The following is a 19,368-nucleotide window of genomic DNA, read 5'->3' as shown; positions in this document are numbered from 1 at the left end:
CTCTGTCTCTCCTTCTCTTTCTCTTCACCCCTCCTCAAATCAGCTCTCCAGATCACAGTTTCCTCTATCTCTACACATGTAGTGGCTGACGGCATCCCCAGTGATGATAAATGGTTGAAATAATGCATGTATCGCTGGCACTAAAAGGCCAGTCTAGATTTACCCTGTAACTGTCTACAGCAGGCAAAGCCTTCCTCACAAGCACATCTTGTCACGCATGACTGTGCAATGCAATTACAGATCTATATATGATTACCTGTTCACACAAAAGCTGACTACTGTTCTTCCACAACCTAAAAAAAAATCATTAATATTTAATATAATGTTATAATAGGAAGCAGATAAGCAATTGAAATACATGCAGCTCTAATATCTTATGGACGCAAATTTGTTTTGAGATAATTTATTGTAATCACAAATTATGTAAGTTACAGTTTATGTTCCCAAAAGACACAGACGCATAATTAAAATATATGTACCGGTACCTAATATTAAATGTCACATAGACCATATCCTCTTTGTCTTTTTCTTCTGTGCCAACTCTCTCAAGCATAGGTGTAATTATTCACAAGTATATTGATATATTCATTGATTATATAATTAATGGGAAATAAGTGCATATTACCAGTAATCAAATGACAAATGAGTATGTATATGTGAATTCCATGCTATACGACGCATGTATACAGGTAGCATTATTCACATCAATATGCTCATAATGTCTTTGACGGGAATTTGTTCCATTTCGGATAGTCAAAAAACTTTTTAACAGTCAACATTCAAAACTAAGATCCCAGTGGATTGGAGAAGCAATTTTCATTAATTTCATAGTGATGAATAATATATCCAAGCTTGATGCAAACCACTGCCATTATGTTACAATGACTTCCTTGCAAAAAGGAATTCATCAGTTCCTAAGAAGTCAAATTAATTGGGTTCTTTTGAGCTTTCTTTCTCAGACATGATTGTAAAGCAGTAGTTAAACGAAATTAGAGACTTGGAGCTGGTCTTTTTATTTACGTGCCTTTGTGGCCTAGGGGATTACCACTCCAGTGACCCTGGGGCCTCCCACCAATGCGGTAGCTGTGAGTTCAAATCCACCTCATGCTGGCTTCCTCTCCAGCCGTTCGTGGGAAGGTCTGTCAGCAACCTGCGGATGGTCATGGGTTTCCCCCCGAGCTGTTCTCAGTTTCCTTCCACCATAATGCTGGTCGCCGTCGTATAAGAAAAATATTCTTCAGTAGAGTGTAAAATACCAGTCAAGTAAATAAATGTTTACAGCAAATGATTGAGTTCAGTGAAGCTTGTACAGCATGTACATGTAGAGGTACCCTATATATCCATGCGGGCACGGAGACATGTCGTCAGCCCTATGTGATCCCCCAGGCCTATTTAAATTCAGTGAATCAAGCTATTAACCTTCTGGCCACAGTCTTTGTTTTTGGTGTCTTAAACAACCAGTTTTCCATTCACACATCACTGGAAGTATTAATATTCCTTAAATGTCTTAAAAGTGTAATGTCTTTAAAATGTCGTGTGACACAAAAGTAAGTATATACACTGATGTTGAAGCCCAATCAAGTACAATGTAACAAACGTACAAAGTCTCCTGGAGAATTCAAACATTTCATACAGTTGATCTTTGTGAAGAAGCAAAATAAATTCAAGCATAAGCACATTGCACAACAGTTTCATGTACAGTATATTTGTAAATAAACAATGAAACGAGTTGATTAATCATTAAGATACCTGTCCGCTTATACATCTGTTTGCATCACAAAAATGGAAGAATTCAACAGCATGCGTGTTGTTAATTCATGTTCTTCTTACGCTTAAAGTTGGTTTTCCACTCAATTTTACACATCTGTCCACTTGTACTAGTTACATGTATCGAGTTCGGCTGCCTCCTAAACATTCTTTTGTACATGACGTTAAATTGTGCTGCTATATCGGCAATATAGTGGCTAGTAGGCCATGTAGCTGAACATAACATGCAGTGCTTATTACATTTTACCCAAAGGGTGTCCAGTGAAATTGCATTTTCAGAAGTGCATGAAAGCCATAAGATGATACTTCTGATGCCAACACTTCATTTTGTGATTAGAAATTAATCAAACAAAAAAACTCTCTAAGTGAACCTATAATGTGGATCAGTCAATCAAAATGAAGCAGAATGTATCACTATTGGGTGGGTAATGTGTACATGCATGTTAGTGACAGTTAGTAGTTGTGTTAGAAGAGATGTGTACATGCATGTTAGTTACAGTTAGTAGTTGTGTTAGAAGAGATGTGTACATGCATGTTAGTTACAGTTATTGGTTATGTTAGAAGAGATGTGTACATACATGCTAGTTACATTTAGTAGTTGTTAGAAGAGATGTGCACATATGTGTTAGTTACAGTTAGTAGTTGTGTTAGAAGAGATGTGTACATACGTGTTAGTTACAGTTAGTAGTTATGTTAGAAGAGATTTGTACATGCCTGTTAGTTACAGTTAGTAGTTGTGTTAGAAGAGATGTGTACATACGTGTTAGTTACAGTTAGTAGTTGTGGTTGAAGAGATGTGTACATGCATGTTAGTTACAATTAGCTATGTTATAAGAGATGTGTACATGCCTGTTAGTTACAGTTAGTAGTTATGTTAGAAGAGATTTGTATATACGTGTTAGTTACAATTAGGAGTTATGTTAGAAGAGCTGTGCAGATATGTGTTAGTTAGAGTTAGTAGTTATGTTAGAAGAGATGTGTACATGCATGTTAGTTACAGTTAGCTATGTTATAAGAGATGTGTACATGCATGTTAGTTACAGTTAGTAGTTGTGTTAGAAGAGATGTGTACATGCATGTTAGTTACAATTAGCTATGTTATAAGAGATGTGTACATGCCTGTTAGTTACAGTTAGTAGTTATGTTAGAAGAGATGTGTACATGCATGTTAGTTACAGTTAGTAGTTGTGTTAGAAGAGATGTGTACATGCATGTTAGTTACAGTTCGTAGTTGTGTTAGAAGAGATGTGCACATATGTGTTAGTTACAGTTCGTAGTTATGTTATAAGAGATGTGTACATGTATGTTAGTTACAATTAGTTATGTTATAAGAGATGTGTACATGCATGTTAGTTACAGTTAGTAGTTATGTTAGAAGAGATGTGTACATGCATGTTAGTTACAGTTAGTAGTTGTGTTAGAAGAGATGTGCACATACGTGTTAGTTACAGTTGGTAGTTATGTTAGAAGAGATGTGTACATGCATGTTAGTTACAGTTAGTAGTTATGTTATAAGAGATGTGTACATGCATGTTAGTTACAGTTAGTAGTTGTGTTAGAAGAGATGTGTACATGCCTGTTAGTTACAGTTAGCTATGTTATAAGAGATGTGTACATGCCTGTTAGTTACAGTTAGTAGTTATGTTAGAAGAGATTTGTACATGCATGTTAGTTACAGTTAGTAGTTGTGTTAGAAGAGATGTGTACATGTATGTTACTTACAGTAAGTTGCAGTTAGTTGTTATGTTATAAGAGATGTGTACATGCCTGTTAGTTACAGTTAGTAGTTATGTTATAAGAGATGTGCTCACGTGCATCATAAATTTACAGGTGACTAACCCCCCAAAAAGTGAAAACCCGAAGCACTCACCCACTCACTCCCCAAAAGTGAAGAAAAGGGTTACTGGATTAAATACCTGGATAGTTTTTTGTTCTACTCATTATCTACGTTACACTGTAAAATAAACATGTGTTTTCTATAAAGCACTAGCATTCAGTATTGTAATAGATTTCTTACATACTGTCAGTATTGCCGAAGTTTGGTGACTTGATCAGTGCATTCAGATTTCCACTCGTAAAACTGACTTTATTTATATTATCATATAAAGTTCTAACCATGGTTAGTTAATATTTCATTTCCACTTTTGTGCTTCAAATTCCGATAGTGAACATCTGACAATGTAAATGTGCGTGCACATGACTAGAGTCTTTCTGGAATACAGGTGTCTGCTTTTGGTGTAAACTAATGTTTAACTCATATTTGTCATGAGAAAGCTTCTCATTTTTTTTATGTTATCGCATTGTTTGAACCAAAAGCTCCGGTTAAAATGTGATGTGGTTTTTTGTCCATTTGACCTTTAACTTCCTGTGTAAAAAAGGGGATAGTCGCCATGGATTTCTTGTATAGCCTGACAGAAAGTGTTTGTTACTCTGTCAGTCATTTAAGGATCTATGCGATTTTATGCCATTTATTTTCGCTCTTTCCAAGGACCTTTTGTGTATTCCTTGTATCTCATCAGCTCTTAGCTCCTTCACTGTTTTACTAAAAATAGCTGTGAAAGAAAGGCTTCCATTCTTTTTATATCTGAAAGGATTACTTATAACTGTTAGAGTTTAATACTAGTGACGTTTGAATGCTAATCCTGTCATCATCAACTAGGAAAGCCCTCCAATGATGGTATCCTTGGGTTTTCTGGCCATTCTTCATTTTTTTTATCAAGGCAGCAAATTTCCTGTAATATGGTGGTAAACCATTGTTTATCAGATTTTTCAGCAGTTTTTTTTAAATTATTGTTCTTCTTATTTTTAATGTTCAATGCTAAGAGAAAATATAGACGGAAATTTGCCTCATCATCATTTTACTATTTATAATTGGCACCCTTTAGAATTTTAGCTCAAAAGTTACAAAACGTTCCTAAGCCGTTGATTTTCTGGCCTCTCCGCCAATAATTGTCAGCATAGTCAAACTGTAGTTTAGGAAGCCCCTTGCTGTATTTCATTAGACTTGCACAATTCTTTCAGTGTGTCCAGTGGCATAGAAAAAAAAGATGACAACCATACACACGAAATAGTTACATGTGCAGATGTCTGACATTAAACCTGTGGTATATAATTTGATGTTGATTGATTGATTGATTTTGTAACTGTTAGTGACAGTTACATTTATTTATTCTATTCTGATGCAACATTATAATACAGAGGGGAATACATCAAGATCGTCTATTCTTGGAATCATCTATTATATCTAGTGTGTGAAAGACAACTAGTTTCATGATGCATATAAGCAATCATGCCATCTGCCGGCTCCTAAAGCAAAGATGTGCATGGTGTAGTGGTCCGAATTTGGATGCACTAGGCAGTCTCGTAAATTACTGTTTTCCACCTTGCCTTTGATTAAAGAACTCAAACACACATTTTACTCTGTGCATGTAGATGCTGCCACATGTATTTTTTTCTGTGGGTTGTATCAGTAAATACTTAATAATTCAAGACTCTGTCATTGGGCTGACAGTTGCACCCTTCTGACTCTCTAATAGTTCAACCAACATGTTTAGCCTGTCGCTGTGCACATCCAGGAGAAAGAAAAGTTCTAAGAGAGGAAAAAAGCATTAGGAGCCCTAAAGGCTATATGGGCATTATGTTGATGCCGAAATACTGTGCCAGAGGTATATGTATGTGTCAACCTCTGCTGCTGTCTCAGACAGTCAACATTTATTGGCTGATTTCATCCATCCAGCCAGCCTGGTTTGCCAGACATTTGGAGCAGGAGAAAAACTTGGCAGGCAATATCTCTTGATTAATGGCTAGGCTGTATTAAGTCAGGGCCCTGCTGGCTTCAGTGTCCCTTAGCCTCTACGATCTCAGCATATAGATATGGTAAATTACTAGCAGAAACATGTTTCACTTGTTTTGACTTGACCTGAAGGCCCTGTAGTCTTTCCAGACTCATGCTTACCTAGTAGGACCTTAAACCTGAGTCTACCACAAAACATTGTTGGAACTGGTTTGTGAAGAATCACAATGTTTAAAAGTTTGAACTGTGGTCACTGTATTTTTAAAATTAAAAGAAAAAAAACAACACTAGATCAAATGTATATATGTATGAATGAAGTATCCCATATAAAGTCTAAAAAAGCATATCTTTTTATTTTTGTAATATTGCAGTTCAAATTACGGCAAAATCATGCACAGTGAGGAAAGCACTGCATCAGTTTCAGCCAAGAAGGTGCTAGTTATTTCAACAACCGAGGAATGCGCAGCTCTTTCCACTTATTTCTCTTGAACCCTGCTTCGCATTTTAGCCACATGAGTGGGTATGAATGACAAACCCTACTTTGCCTTTTAGCCATGTGATTGTTGGGTATGAGTAACAAGCTCTACTTTGCCTATTAGCCATGTGATTGTTGGGAATGAGTAACAAGCTCTACTTTGCCTTTTAGCCATGTGATTGTTGGGTATGAGTGACCAACCTTGCTTTGCCTTTTAGCCATGTGATTGTTGGGTACAAGTGATGAACCCTACTTTACCTTTTAGCCGTGTGATTGTTGGGTATGAGTAACAAGCTCTACTTTGCCTTTTAGCCATGTGATTGTTGGGTAAGAGTGACCAACCTTGCTTTGCCTTTTAGCCATGTGATTGTTGGGTAAGAGTGACGAACCCTACTTTACCTTTTAGCCATGTGATTGTTGGGTATGAGTAACAAGCTCTACTTTGCCTTTTAGCCATTTGATTATTGGGTATGAGTAACAAGCTCTACTTTACCTTTTAGCCATGTGATTGTTGGGTATGAGTGACCAACCTTGCTTTGCCTTTTAGCCATGTGATTGTTGGGTACGAGTGACGAACCCTACTTTACCTTTTAGCCATGTGATTGTTGGGTATGAGTAACAAGCTCTACTTTGCCTTTTAGCCATGTGATTGTTGGGTAAGAGTGACCAACCTTGCTTTGCCTTTTAGCCATGTGATTGTTGGGTAAGAGTAACAAGCTCTACTGTACCTTTTAGCCATGTGATTGTTGGGTATGAGTAACAAGCTCTACTTTGCCTTTTAGCCATGTGATTGTTGGGTACAAGTGACGAACCCTACTTTACCTTTTAGCCATGTGGTTGTTGGGTATGAGTAACAAGCTCTACTTTGCCTTTTAGCCATGTGATTGTTGGGTAAGAGTGACCAACCCTGCTTTGCCTTTTAGCCATGTGATTGTTGGGTATGAGTAACAAGCTCTACTTTGCCTTTTAGCCATGTGATTGTTGGGTAAGAGTGACCAACCTTGCTTTGCCTTTTAGCCATGTGATTGTTGGGTACGAGTGACGAACCCTACTTTACCTTTTAGCCATGTGATTGTTGGGTATGAGTAACAAGCTCTACTTTGCCTTTTAGCCATGTGATTGTTAGGTAAGAGTGACCAACCTTGCTTTGCCTTTTAGCCATGTGATTGTTGGGTACGAGTGACGAACCCTACTTTGCCTTTTAGCCATGTGATTGTTGGGTATGAGTAACAAGCTCTACTTTGCCTTTTAGCCATGTGATTGTTGGGTATGAGTAACAAGCTCTACTTTGCCTTTTAGCCATGTGATTGTTGGGTATGAGTGACCAACCTTGCTTTGCCTTTTAGCCATGTGATTGTTGGGTGAGAGTGACGAACCCTACTTTACCTTTTAGCCATCTGATTGTTGGGTATGAGTGACAAATCCTGCTTTTTAGCCATATGAGTGGGATGTATGAGTGACATGACATCATGTTTATGGTTTTGCCAACATGGCACATCCCATGGCCTCTCAGATTAAAAATTGATTTATTGAGTTACCAAGCACTTCAGAGCACAATGGCTGTTGCTAATTAGGTATAATATCCATTTTCACCCTTCTTCAGTGATAAATAATAAAGGAAATGTTTCTCAAGATAAGATTTATAAAACCACCAGAAATTAAGATTAATTTAATTATGTTCAAAGACAATAGCATGGACTAAAACTTTCATTTCTCTTTTGCATTTCACATATACATGTATAAACTATCACATGAAACACCACTCGTGTCAGTGTAGGGCGCTCTCCTGTGATTTTGGACAAAATCATATTTGAAATCATTAAACAGCTAAAGAAATGTAACCAACATAAGCGTAGGGTACCCTAAAGGGATGCAGGGACAAGGTTTGTTTTGTGTCATTGTCTGTGTCATTAAGTTTAAAATTTAGATAATGCTGAATGTTCCTGTCCGTTCCATTGTCCTACAAGGTATGCCATATAAGTAGTAAGGATTTAATTAGTCCACTACCTTGATATGTATGCTTTAGTGTGTTCTGAGGAACAGTTTGGTGGGTTGGTTGTTGTGCTGTATAAAATAAGGACAAAGATAAAGTCAAATACAAATATGCCCATTTTCTGACAAATGTCCACATGAGGATACCCTTAACTCCTAGAACTACATTTATATTGTTCTGTCAGCATACACATGTGGGTTAACTGTGCTACAGAGAAGTTTCTCTGCCGCAATTGATGGCCATTCCTGATGCAATCCCATATATTACCTATTTGCTGGTAAAATTGAATTCTATCAAGAAAGTGCATGTCATACATTATATTAAAATAACTCCGCACAGGTAGTGTATAGCTAAAAATGACTACTGTTGATAATTTCTGTTTCCTTTCTTTATTTTGGCAGCAGGTTTGGATGGAATGGGAGATGTTGGCAGCAAAGAATCACAAGATACACGGTATGTTGAATGTCTCCAACCCCTTGGCATTTGCTGTTTTAACCTTCCTAATGAAATTTGTGGAGGATTGTATTTTTTTTTTAAATTCCTTTCCTCACTGATTAATCAGCTGTCCTGTGGAGCTTGTTTGTGGAATTAGATATCACAAAACCTTCTGGGTCAGCATTTTGACAGTAATCTTAAGTAAGCCAGCATTAGGTGCAGGCTTTCTCTCCCTCCCTTTTCTCCAGCATTGATAGCTTGTACCAAAGACTACATGTATATGTACAATACGTTGGTGGCGTACAGTAAATTATTTTAGTCCGACTGCAGGAAGCTGAGGAAACCAGATTAAAAGGATCTCACTTTGCCTGGTACGTGACAAACCTCTGGACGTCACTGTAGTTATATTGTCACTTGCCATAAATTGCTGAAGAGTCATGGGAATGATTTCTTTGATTCTGTGTGCCTGTCATTCCGTCTGTCTGTCACACATGTTCTTGTGAACCAGGCAACTTGACTAGTTATCAACCAGTCAAATTCATACTTGTACAGTGACTATTTAAGTCATAGAATTAAAGCACAGATTTTCATAACTGACCACTGTCGGCCATTGAGAATAACATTTTGTCACATAATAATTCAATGAGAGCTACTAACCTATCAGCTGCTGGCCTTGTTAATAAGTATCAAAAACATCAATGCAGGAAACCACAGTTGTGACCTGGCAGTTCCAGATTTAATTCTAGAGCCATGTACATACTAAAAAACATAATATTATTTGTGAGTTTTAAGGCAAAGTTTGTGCAGTATTTTGGCAGAGACAGTATAATATACAAACTTTGATTGCAAGTACATTGCACTATCAATTTTAAAATTTAAAAGGAAGGTATTAAATTTGATATTTTTAATCTTACATTTCCTTAAGGGGAAACTCATCATGGATTGGTGCCCCAACCTTGTCTCAGAACTGTAGTTGAAAACTGTTTCCCTCTGCTGTGTACATACTTTCTAACCGTCTCCATGAAGCATTTTGAACACTACATATTTCTAGGAGCCTTTTAAAGGAATTCTAAGACATGAGGACATACCCACCCTCTCTGAACAGGCCAGAATTGTATATCTAACTGGGTAGGACACAATCATTTTTGCCCTGTACATGTGGGAACCACAGATTATTTCTGCTGTTGGAAAGGAGTTATGCTTCATTTACAGTCTAAAATTGCTATTTCTGCCGCTAATGATGGATGTAAAATCCCAAAAGGTCAGTTTATTTATGTCCTACATCTACAGGACCTACATCTACAAGCCTTTTTATAGCTTATTTTATCATGAAGTTGCTGGAACATGGACTTCAGTTACTGTACAACCGGGGCTACTTGGTAATTAAAACCAGCACAGCCTTCTAAAGCTTCCCTTAACCCTAACCAAGTGGGTATACGTGATGGTATGCACCTTGGTCAGTGGAGACTGGTCAGTTATAATGTAGATCTGACTTCTACTGAATAGCTTTAGGAAGCAATCAGTCGTCTACTCCACGTTTTTGAGGCTTCCTTCTCCTGTAAGCACTAAATATAACCTATAGCAATATAAGCACCTGGTGAGTTCCTGGAAATATATCTTAGGCTCTGACAGAAATGGCTCTATAATATAGCCATGTAGCTAGGTTTCAGCGGATCCAGAAAATTGCAGACTGGAATAAGGTCACGTCCCCAGCTGAATCTCCGCTACAGTTTACTGCTGGTGATTGACTGGAATATGACCAGAATACCTGAGAAGAAGGGCGAAGTGGCAGCATGGAGGAATACACCATTAAACTGTCCAAGTGAAATAGTAATATTGTTTTATGGAAATATACTATCGTTTCAGGGAAGTTATCAGTTGACTTGTCAAACTTGGTAATATCTGGGTAATATATAGTATCTCTGGAGGCCACATCTCTGCTGGCCATTTCTGGAGATGAGGGACCTGTAAACTCATTACTATGCTTGTGTGATGCTAGGGTTTAGTTAGGCCTTTGCTTATCTGGATAGGCTGAAGCTTCCAATAGCTTCCGTCTGTATATACTGATTAATAAACAGGTACATATATATATATATGTGTGTGTGTGTGTGTGTACCCTATATGTATAGGGCTGCTGATATTGACCTAAGAGTGAATATCTTGTAGAATGAGAGGTAAATGAGATAGTGTATAGCAGTGGAGAGATCTTCAAGGCGAGAAAGTGCAAAGATATGGATGAATATGTTCATTTTCAAAGTACATTGACTAGAAAAAGCCAAAGTATGGGAGAAAAAAGGAGTGAGAGGGGAAAAAACAGAGGACAGAAGGACCAGGGGTAAGAGGAAAAAACCAGGGATTGGGAGGACCAGGGAAGTGGAGAAAAGGAAATGGAGATGGGATGAAAAGGACAAGGTTATGGGAGAAGAACAGGGTGTGGCAAGGAAAACGACCAGGGGGATGAGAGGAAAAGGACTGGGAGATTTGGGGACCAGAGGATGGGAAGATCAGGGGATGGGTGAAGAACCAGGGTATGAGAGGAAAACGACTGGGAGATTTGGGAACCAGAGGATGAAAAAGATCAGAGGATGGGGAAAGAACCAGGGTATGAGAGGGAAAGAACTTGGAGATTTGGGGACCAGAGGATGGGAAGATCAGGGGATGGGTGAAGAACCAGGGTATGAGAGGAAAAGGACTGGGAGATTTGGGGACCAGAGAATGGGAAGATCAGGGGATGGGGGAAGAACCAGGGTATGGGAGGAAAAGGACTGGGAGATTTGGGAACTAGAGAATGGGAAGATCAGGGGATGGGTGAAGAACCAGGGTATGAGAGGAAAAGAACTGGGAGATTTGGGGACCAGAGAATGGGAAGATCAGGGGATGGGTGAAGAACCAGGGTATGAGAGGAAAAGAACTGGGAGATTTGGGGACCAGAGGATGGGAAGATCAGGGGATGGGTGAAGAACCAGGGTATGAGAGGAAAAGGACTGGGAGATTTGGGGACCAGAGAATGGGAAGATCAGGGGATGGGGGAAGAACCAGGGTATGAGAGGAAAAGGACTGGGAGATTTGGGGACCAGAGAATGGGAAGATCAGGGGATGGGGAAGAACCAGGGTATGAGAGGAAAAGAACTGGGAGATTTGGGGACCAGAGGATGGGAAGATCAGGGGATGGGTGAAGAACCAAAATATGAGAGGAAATGCACCGGAGGACATGAAACAGGCAGTGAGAGGAAATTAAAGGTTATGCTGAAATTATATTTGAACATGAAAAAATGAGCATATGGTAATATACATGTATTTACCACTAGTGTCATTTTAAAGCACATTTAAGTCATAGAGGTGATGAGGTGATGGTGTAAAGACTACTCTCCCAAGTCAATTATGTTAACATATAAATAACAAGAACTGATATGTTACCTAGTTGTTACAATTTTACTGGCTGAAACTTATTCAACCCCTAAAGGGCTTTTACTGTAAGGGAACAGCCCAACAGTCTGATTAATCTAACTACATGCAGTCCAAACTAAAGCTAGGAGTCCTATATTCTTCTTGATTGACGAGCAGTGGTAACATGTCAAACTGTCCATTCTCATGAGATTGGGTTTAAATGTTATGTGCTCAGCTAAGGTGGCTTGAATCATTCATTTAGATGCACATGTACATGTATCTTGGCGTCAATGGCCAGAAGCTTTAATTTAGCTGAGAATGTTTTATAGTCTGTTAACACAATTAATGGTTAACCTTTCAAGCTAACATAAAGAAAAGAAACCGCTCATGCATCAGGTAGCTGTCGACTGCCAGCTTGGTGGTGTTGTTTACTTATGATGCTTTTAATTCCGAGCCAACCTAGAGGTGTTAGATTTACAGTGCTTTCCATCTGTCAATTTTTTTTTCAGAATTATACATCCCTTGCACAACATTAATGTGTTTTTGCTTTTGACACTTTTCAAATCACACTCTTAACTTTAATAGGTTGCAAAAATCAACAAATGACTGGTAGGAAGTGGCTGTAAAACTGACAACAACAGACAACAGAGAAAAAACCCTCAGGCATTCGCCTGCAGTGTTGATCTCATCCTTCATGTAAGGCTGCAATCATGATTGTTATACTCATTGTATGGAAGCTACTCCTGTATCATCAAGTAGTTGTGCTGTTAACACGAAAGGATGAAATAAACAAATCCCAGATGTCGCTTGGAAACAGTGTTGGCCAAATCGTATCTGTGAGAATTAATTGAAAAAAAAAAAAACGTGGCATTAAAGTGTGACTCAACATGTGTGACCTGATGTTTACAAAGAATTATAAACCTGATCTGACAAAGATGTAAACTTGACCTGACACAGATATCAGATCTGACACGGATGCAATCCTAATCAGAGTAGTGACATAAACTACATCTGACAAAGATGTAAACCTGATCTGAGGATAGATATGAATTACATCTGACACAGATGTAAACCTGATCTGAGTATGGACATGAACTACATCTGGCACAGATGTAAACCTGATCTGAGTATAGACATGAACTACATCTGACACAGATGTAAACCTGATCTGAGTATGGACATGAACTACATCTGACAGAAGTAAACCTGATCTGAGTATAGACATGAACTATATTTTACACAAATGTAAACCTGATCTGAGTGTAGATATGAACTACATCTGACACAGACATAAACCTGATCTGAGTATGGACATGAACAACATCTGACAAAGATGTAAACCTGATCTGAGTATATACATGGACTACATCTGATACAGATATACACATGACCTGAGTATAGACATGAACTACATGTGACACAGATGTAAACCAGATCTGAGTATGGACATGAACTTCATCTGACACAGATATAAACCAGATCTGAGTATAGACATGAACTAAATCTGACACCGATGTAAACCTGATCTGAGTATAGACATGAACCACATCTGATAAAGGTGTAAACCTGATTGACAAAGACGTAAACTGGATCTCAGTATGGGCATGAACTACATCTGACATATCTATGGGTCGAAAGATATTCGTATGCCAGCCATCAGGCAAGATGGATGTTCCAGGACAATAATCGCAAGGCCAATTCCCAAAAAGATGTTTAACACAAACCACCAAAGAACTGAGAAAGCATGTAAAGTATGTAAACTTAATTTGACAAGGACGTAAAACTGATCTGTCAGAGTTACACACGTACAAAATCGAATGCATTTTTACTGCACATATGGCCCTCTTCCAGAAAAATTTCTAAATAAATTTTTCATAACTTTTCTCATAAATGATGTTGCCATATGGCACTATAACTTAGACAATGTTTTTTTATGAAAATGTTACAATATGACTTACAAAGTTTTGTGAAAGTGGCCCCATTATGTTAGTTCTACCCTGTAATGTAAACCTGATGTGAATAAGACATTCATCTGATCAGACAAAGACGTAAACATGACCTGCTAAAGATAACAAAGATGTAACCCTGGTCAGACCAAAATATAATCTTGAACTGATCATGATGTGACAAGACAGGTAAGCTCTGATCTGACAAGGACATTAGCATAATTCTTAATACTAGTACTGATAGCACAATATTAGAAGGGAAGCTAGCGGAAAAGAGCAGAGAATTGGCAATGTGGGCTGGGAATTGAGAGTAAGATGAGCAGGATGATATGACATTAAAGATGAACTCACTAATGAGAAAGGAAATTAGCTGGATAAAATTTAGGAAACTTACAGTGAAAAATGATGTTTAATAGAAAAAAATGAAAAGAAGGTGTCAGCATGGAACGAGAGAAGAAGGAAAAGATGTGGCTAGAAGAGAGGGAAAAAGGGAGATGTAAATTTTGGCAGATGGGTCATCATGAGGCAATCTGAATTGATGAAGTTGAGTTTGACATGATTAGAGGATGTTGTAGGTGGGAACGAGAGAATGTGATCATCCATTACATGTATCAAGTTCATTTTGATGCTACATGTACGTGTAATTGGCCATAGGGTATTGAAATTGGCGTCCATCTGGCTGTCCATTTTTTTGTCGTTGTAAACACTCTAAAATGCTTCTAGTCAGCTTTACCAAATTTATTAATACAGTTACACTTACATCATGTAGACATTGGAAAGAGTATTAATATTTGCAACTTTGGTAAAAAAAATTTTGATGGGGGGAGAGGGGGGGATTAAGCTTGTAAAGACAGTAAGTGTCTCTTGAGCTCTTCAAGCAATTGTCATCAAACTTGTACCACATTTGAATTTACTCATGTAGAAGAGCCTTATGGGTTTTTTCAATGACCTCGACCCATTTTTTATTGCTCGTTATCTGTAAACATTATCTCTTGCAACTGTTCTTTATGATGGACAATGGGTAGATGTATTTAAGGCATTTCAAGGTTTTTTCTTTTTCTGGTATTATTAAGAACTTTTAATGGCAAAACAGTTTAGGTAAATCTTGTTTTCATACACATGTAGATGTAAATTATAATAGAATTAAACACTCATTTTTTCCAATGTAATCACAATATGTGGACAACATTAAGCTTCGACACATTAAAAATTGTGGATTATTTGTGATGTAATCTAAAGTTTTTAAGTTTTCAATTGGATCACTATTTAGTTTGCCATGAGTTCCAACAGCATGTTTTAAAGAAGTAATTTTCTGAAGGTCACATGGTTTGATTCTCTTCCGATTTTTTCATCAACAAAACCTGATAAAATATTGCTGGAAGCATCATTCAAAACCACACTGGTTCATCAAACAAGTTTGTTAATCAAATTTTTCTCTTGCAGCAAAACAAGTTCAGCACCTAAAGCTATTTGTGAAACATAAATAGATTGTTGATAAATCGTTACCAATTAATCATTTCTCTGCATTCTTGAACCTTTGCAATTTTGAAGGCTGGAGGAAATCCAAGTGATCGATGACAAATTCCAAGTAATCCTAAAAATAAAGGAAAATTATATTACATGTTTGCAGCAGAATGCAATATGGTGTAACTTTATAAGGTCCTTGAAGCTTGGTTGGGTATTTGTTAAGGAAAATGGATTAACATTTAGATTGCATATGTTCATTGTCATGACATTTCAGTTTGGCTGTTTTACCACAGCACATGTCATTATTTAGGCTGGGCAGTAAAGATTTAACATGAAATCTCCAGAGCTTATTGTCAGCCAGGCAGATAGCCTAAGAAAGATAAATCAGTGCCGGGTTAGCCCTATGTCAGGATAATGTGACTGTATGGGGTATCATGTCTGCTGTCCATGGAAGTTTGCCTCTGTTAAATCACCATTACGAAATGATGTACACCGCCACCTTCTTCTCTGGAGGAGGCAACGCTTTTATAAGACTGAGATGTTCTTAAGGCATTATTAAGCTTAATGAAACAGTATGTACTGTGGGAAGAGGATGGAGAAGGGTCAAATGTTCAACACTGCTGTTAAGTCCTCATGCTTTATACACTGCCTGTTATTGTGACAGAGTGGACAAAACCTGGAGAGTATATTGGATGGATGCATGTGATTGGCAGTGATTGTCAGTCTCGGCCTTCGTTTCGTGGGAGTTAAATTGAACGCCCTAAAAATTTGTGATAGGATGATTGTTGCCTGGTTTCGGAAGAGGAAAAAAATAAATGTACTGCAAATAAATCACAGCCACAAAGCATAGTGTTCATTCAAGCTTTTAGGAGTTTCTTTTGACTTCTCCAAAGCTGGCATGCTTTATAGCTGAAGCCAGCCAAAAGACTTTTTGTACATTTATTTGTCATTGAGCTTTTTATAGATGTAAAAAGATATATTTAATTTTAATATTAAGTATGGAGATTTAAATCCATTGCATCTGTTCCGGTCTTTCACATGCTGATAAAGTGAATATAGATTTACATAGTGGTATAGATTAAGGAAAGTGTTGATGACTATTCAGAGAGGATATACTGTTGGAATCTGTGGAGGCCTGGGTTGGCCTCATAAATTACCTAGCCCAGCCAGACAAGTTCAACACCTCAACCACAATATGAAGTTATTAAATGTCGGGCAAGCTGTAATGTTATGTTGTGAATGATCACCAGCCACTATGATTTCATATGGGTCACCTAAGCTGCCACTATTGCTACTTGAACCTTGGTGGCAGTATTTAGTGACCAGCAACCCTCATAAAGCTGTGTAGTTAATGGCCTTGCATGAATTTTTTTTGAGATAATCTAGCCTTCCTTCCTTCCATCAATACAGCATTCACCGTAAGCTCACCATCTGCTTGTGAAACTGTGTGTGTCACTCACACAGGGAAAATCTGTGTCATATGTGGGAAACTGTCTCAAATTAAGGGTAGGCAGCTTACCAAAGTGGAGGGGGGATGCTCCATTTTACTCCATTTTTTTTTTGGGGGCACTCTGGTTTCTTCTGGGCTCTCTGATTTCTTCTGTGCACTCTGGTTTCTTGTGAGCTCTCTGGTTTCTTCTGGGCACTGTGGTTTCTTCTAGGCACTCTAGTTTCGTCTAGGCACTCTGGTTTCCAATGTCCCTAAATCTGGGTGCCATTGTGTATCCTTCAAGTCGGTCCATGTTAATCACCAGTCAAATAAGTTAAGTGAAGAAGAATTTAAATTTCGTGAAACAATTCAAACATGTACGTACAGTAACAATGGATATTTTATATACTTATGATAAAAGTAAAGTGCTCAAGTGCATTGTTTCGTTTTATTTCAGCCATTTCCAGATGTTATATTCTGCTGTAATTGAGGCTGTGGATAAAGCAATGACAGTGTATACTACTACTCTATCCATCAAGCAGGTTTGTTTAGCACATTTATATACATGTACATGTATTACAGTCTGTGTGTGATAAGGAGGGCACAGGAATATGCCACTTTCCCCAAAAGCAGCCTCTGCTGTTCTTGTGGCCTCGGTGGCAATAAAACATCTACCACCACACTTGTTTGGCTGTTTAGATGGTCTTACAAGATCGTTTCCTTTTTACCAATATGGAAATACATGTACATTACCAGCAGTCTCTGCAGGTAAAAATCTGTGTGCCACACATCAGTTTGCCTGCCCATTAAGGCAGGTGAGCGAGCCCTTTGGTTTCCTTCAGTCTTTTTGGTTTCTCCCCAGGGTCTCAGAAAGCTGTTATATATGCTAGCAGACTTAAACATTGAGAGTACACTTTCTGGATATATTCTTAAGTGGTGAAAACTGGCTGACCACATGAATAATGTTATTTAAAACCAGATCTCAGTACGACATACATGAATTACCAATCTGATCTCATATAGACTGGTTATTGTAACTATCATGGCAATACCATATAATATGTATCATTATATTCACTATTTACAGATGTTAAAGTTTAATTTAGGCTTCTTATAAACTATAATGTCTACTTTTAGACAGAGAAAGAAGCCCTATTGACTTTGAAACAGAAATGTTCCCTGATAGAAGATGAGATCTTACAGCAACACCTTCAGAAGATGTATGTATGAGGATCCCTTCTTTGCTGCATGGAAATAAGCTAAATGTATGACTCTGTACACATGAATATGTATGAGATTGAACAGTGAACATTGTGCAGCTGTGGAAGGAGTTGCATGAATATTGTGTTAAATGCAATTGACTATTTGATTATGTATTTATGAATTGATTTATTTATTTGATTGGTGTTGTACGCCGTACACAAGAATATTTCACTTATACCACGGCGGCCAGCATTATGGTGGGTGGAAACCAGGCTGATTTATGAATTGAAAATTAGGCTGATGGGTGACCTAAATTGTAAATTGTCCTGTTATATCTTTTTATTGGCAGTCTGTAGATTTATTACTTACATGTATGTGTGCTATTCCTTATGTCATGACAGTTAAAATGGAACTGTGTAGAATTATGTCTTTTTAGCATGACTTTCCCTGAGCCTGCTCATGGATTTTCAGCAGATATCTTAATTACATTTATCATTGTTTTATCACAGTATTGCAATATAACTATCTGTCTTTGTCATTCCAGTGGAAATGTTTCACTCTCAATCAAGGCATATGATAGAAAAGGAAAGTAAGTGTAAAATTGTTCATCAGTGCATGTTCTTGAAAATGAGATTGACCCTCCTTTAGTGAATTACTGATGAAAATACACATGATGTACAGTAATTCAAGATCATGGACATCTGAGCACTTAAGTCATGCGAGGCAGTGGGAAACAAACGACGAGGTGAAAGATGACATTGGGAGATATTCAGAGAAATACAGCTGATAACAACCAGAAATTATAGTATAAAGGGCAACAGAACAATGCGCCATGGGGTTTAATTTGACCACTAATAGTGTCCAGAAAATACGAGATAAATTACTGTCTATTTGTGGTATAAACCGCATCAACCTTTCTACTAGCTATTTCTGTCTTGTCATATTGCAGCTTGAAGCCTATGACGGAGGGGGTTGCCTGTCCCCTGGTCAAGACTGTCACCCTCACAGTGTATGATGTGCCCAGTGGGGATTCCCCTGGGAAAACCCTGGGCTCAGTGCTGTTTGCAGAATCTTTCCTAGATTCCACCATCAAAGTCAGCAAGCCAGGTAGAGATGCAGCAATATCACTCTTATGTTGAAAGCCACTGGGGAATAGAGCTGACAGGTTGTCAGCCTGAAAACACTTAGATTTAGGCTACTCTTATGCCAGCAATGAGGCTAAGTCTCAGATCTCCTTGTCATTTGTCCATCTCCCTTGATACTTTCAGATCCTTCCAGAAATGGATGTTTGTGGAAGTGTTAAGACAGCTTGACATGTGATATTTCAAACTTTTCAGCTCATACTACTTATCTAGCTCAACATGCTTTTCCAAACTTTCATTCGACCTCAAAGAAAATAGTTTTGACACATATATGTATATGAACGTAGCCTGACATACATTTACAAGTACCTTTTCAACTGTATAGCCTCAA

General features: G+C 38.0%; 1 protein-coding gene across 2 annotated transcripts in view; it reads left to right on the top strand.

Moving 5' to 3' along the window:
* LOC135468692 (dynein axonemal assembly factor 9-like) overlaps positions 1–19,368 on the top strand; it is a 63,295-nt gene that overhangs the window by 30,164 nt on the left and 13,763 nt on the right. The window contains exons 15-19 of one of the 2 annotated variants that reach the window (XM_064747080.1): positions 8,433–8,481; positions 17,150–17,234; positions 17,830–17,912; positions 18,440–18,484; positions 18,845–19,002. In XM_064747080.1, coding sequence (XP_064603150.1) covers positions 8,433–8,481; positions 17,150–17,234; positions 17,830–17,912; positions 18,440–18,484; positions 18,845–19,002 — 420 coding nt within the window. Of the gene's footprint in view, positions 1–8,429; positions 8,482–17,149; positions 17,235–17,829; positions 17,913–18,439; positions 18,485–18,844; positions 19,003–19,368 lie in introns of both variants that reach the window. The other variant, XM_064747079.1, reaches the window with a different exon arrangement.

Source organism: Liolophura sinensis, chromosome 6, assembly GCF_032854445.1.
Source record: "Liolophura sinensis isolate JHLJ2023 chromosome 6, CUHK_Ljap_v2, whole genome shotgun sequence".
Taxonomy (NCBI): Eukaryota; Metazoa; Mollusca; class Polyplacophora; order Chitonida; family Chitonidae; genus Liolophura; species Liolophura sinensis.
The sequence above is the reverse complement of the archived record's forward strand: the minus strand, read 5'-3'. Positions and strand labels throughout refer to the sequence as shown.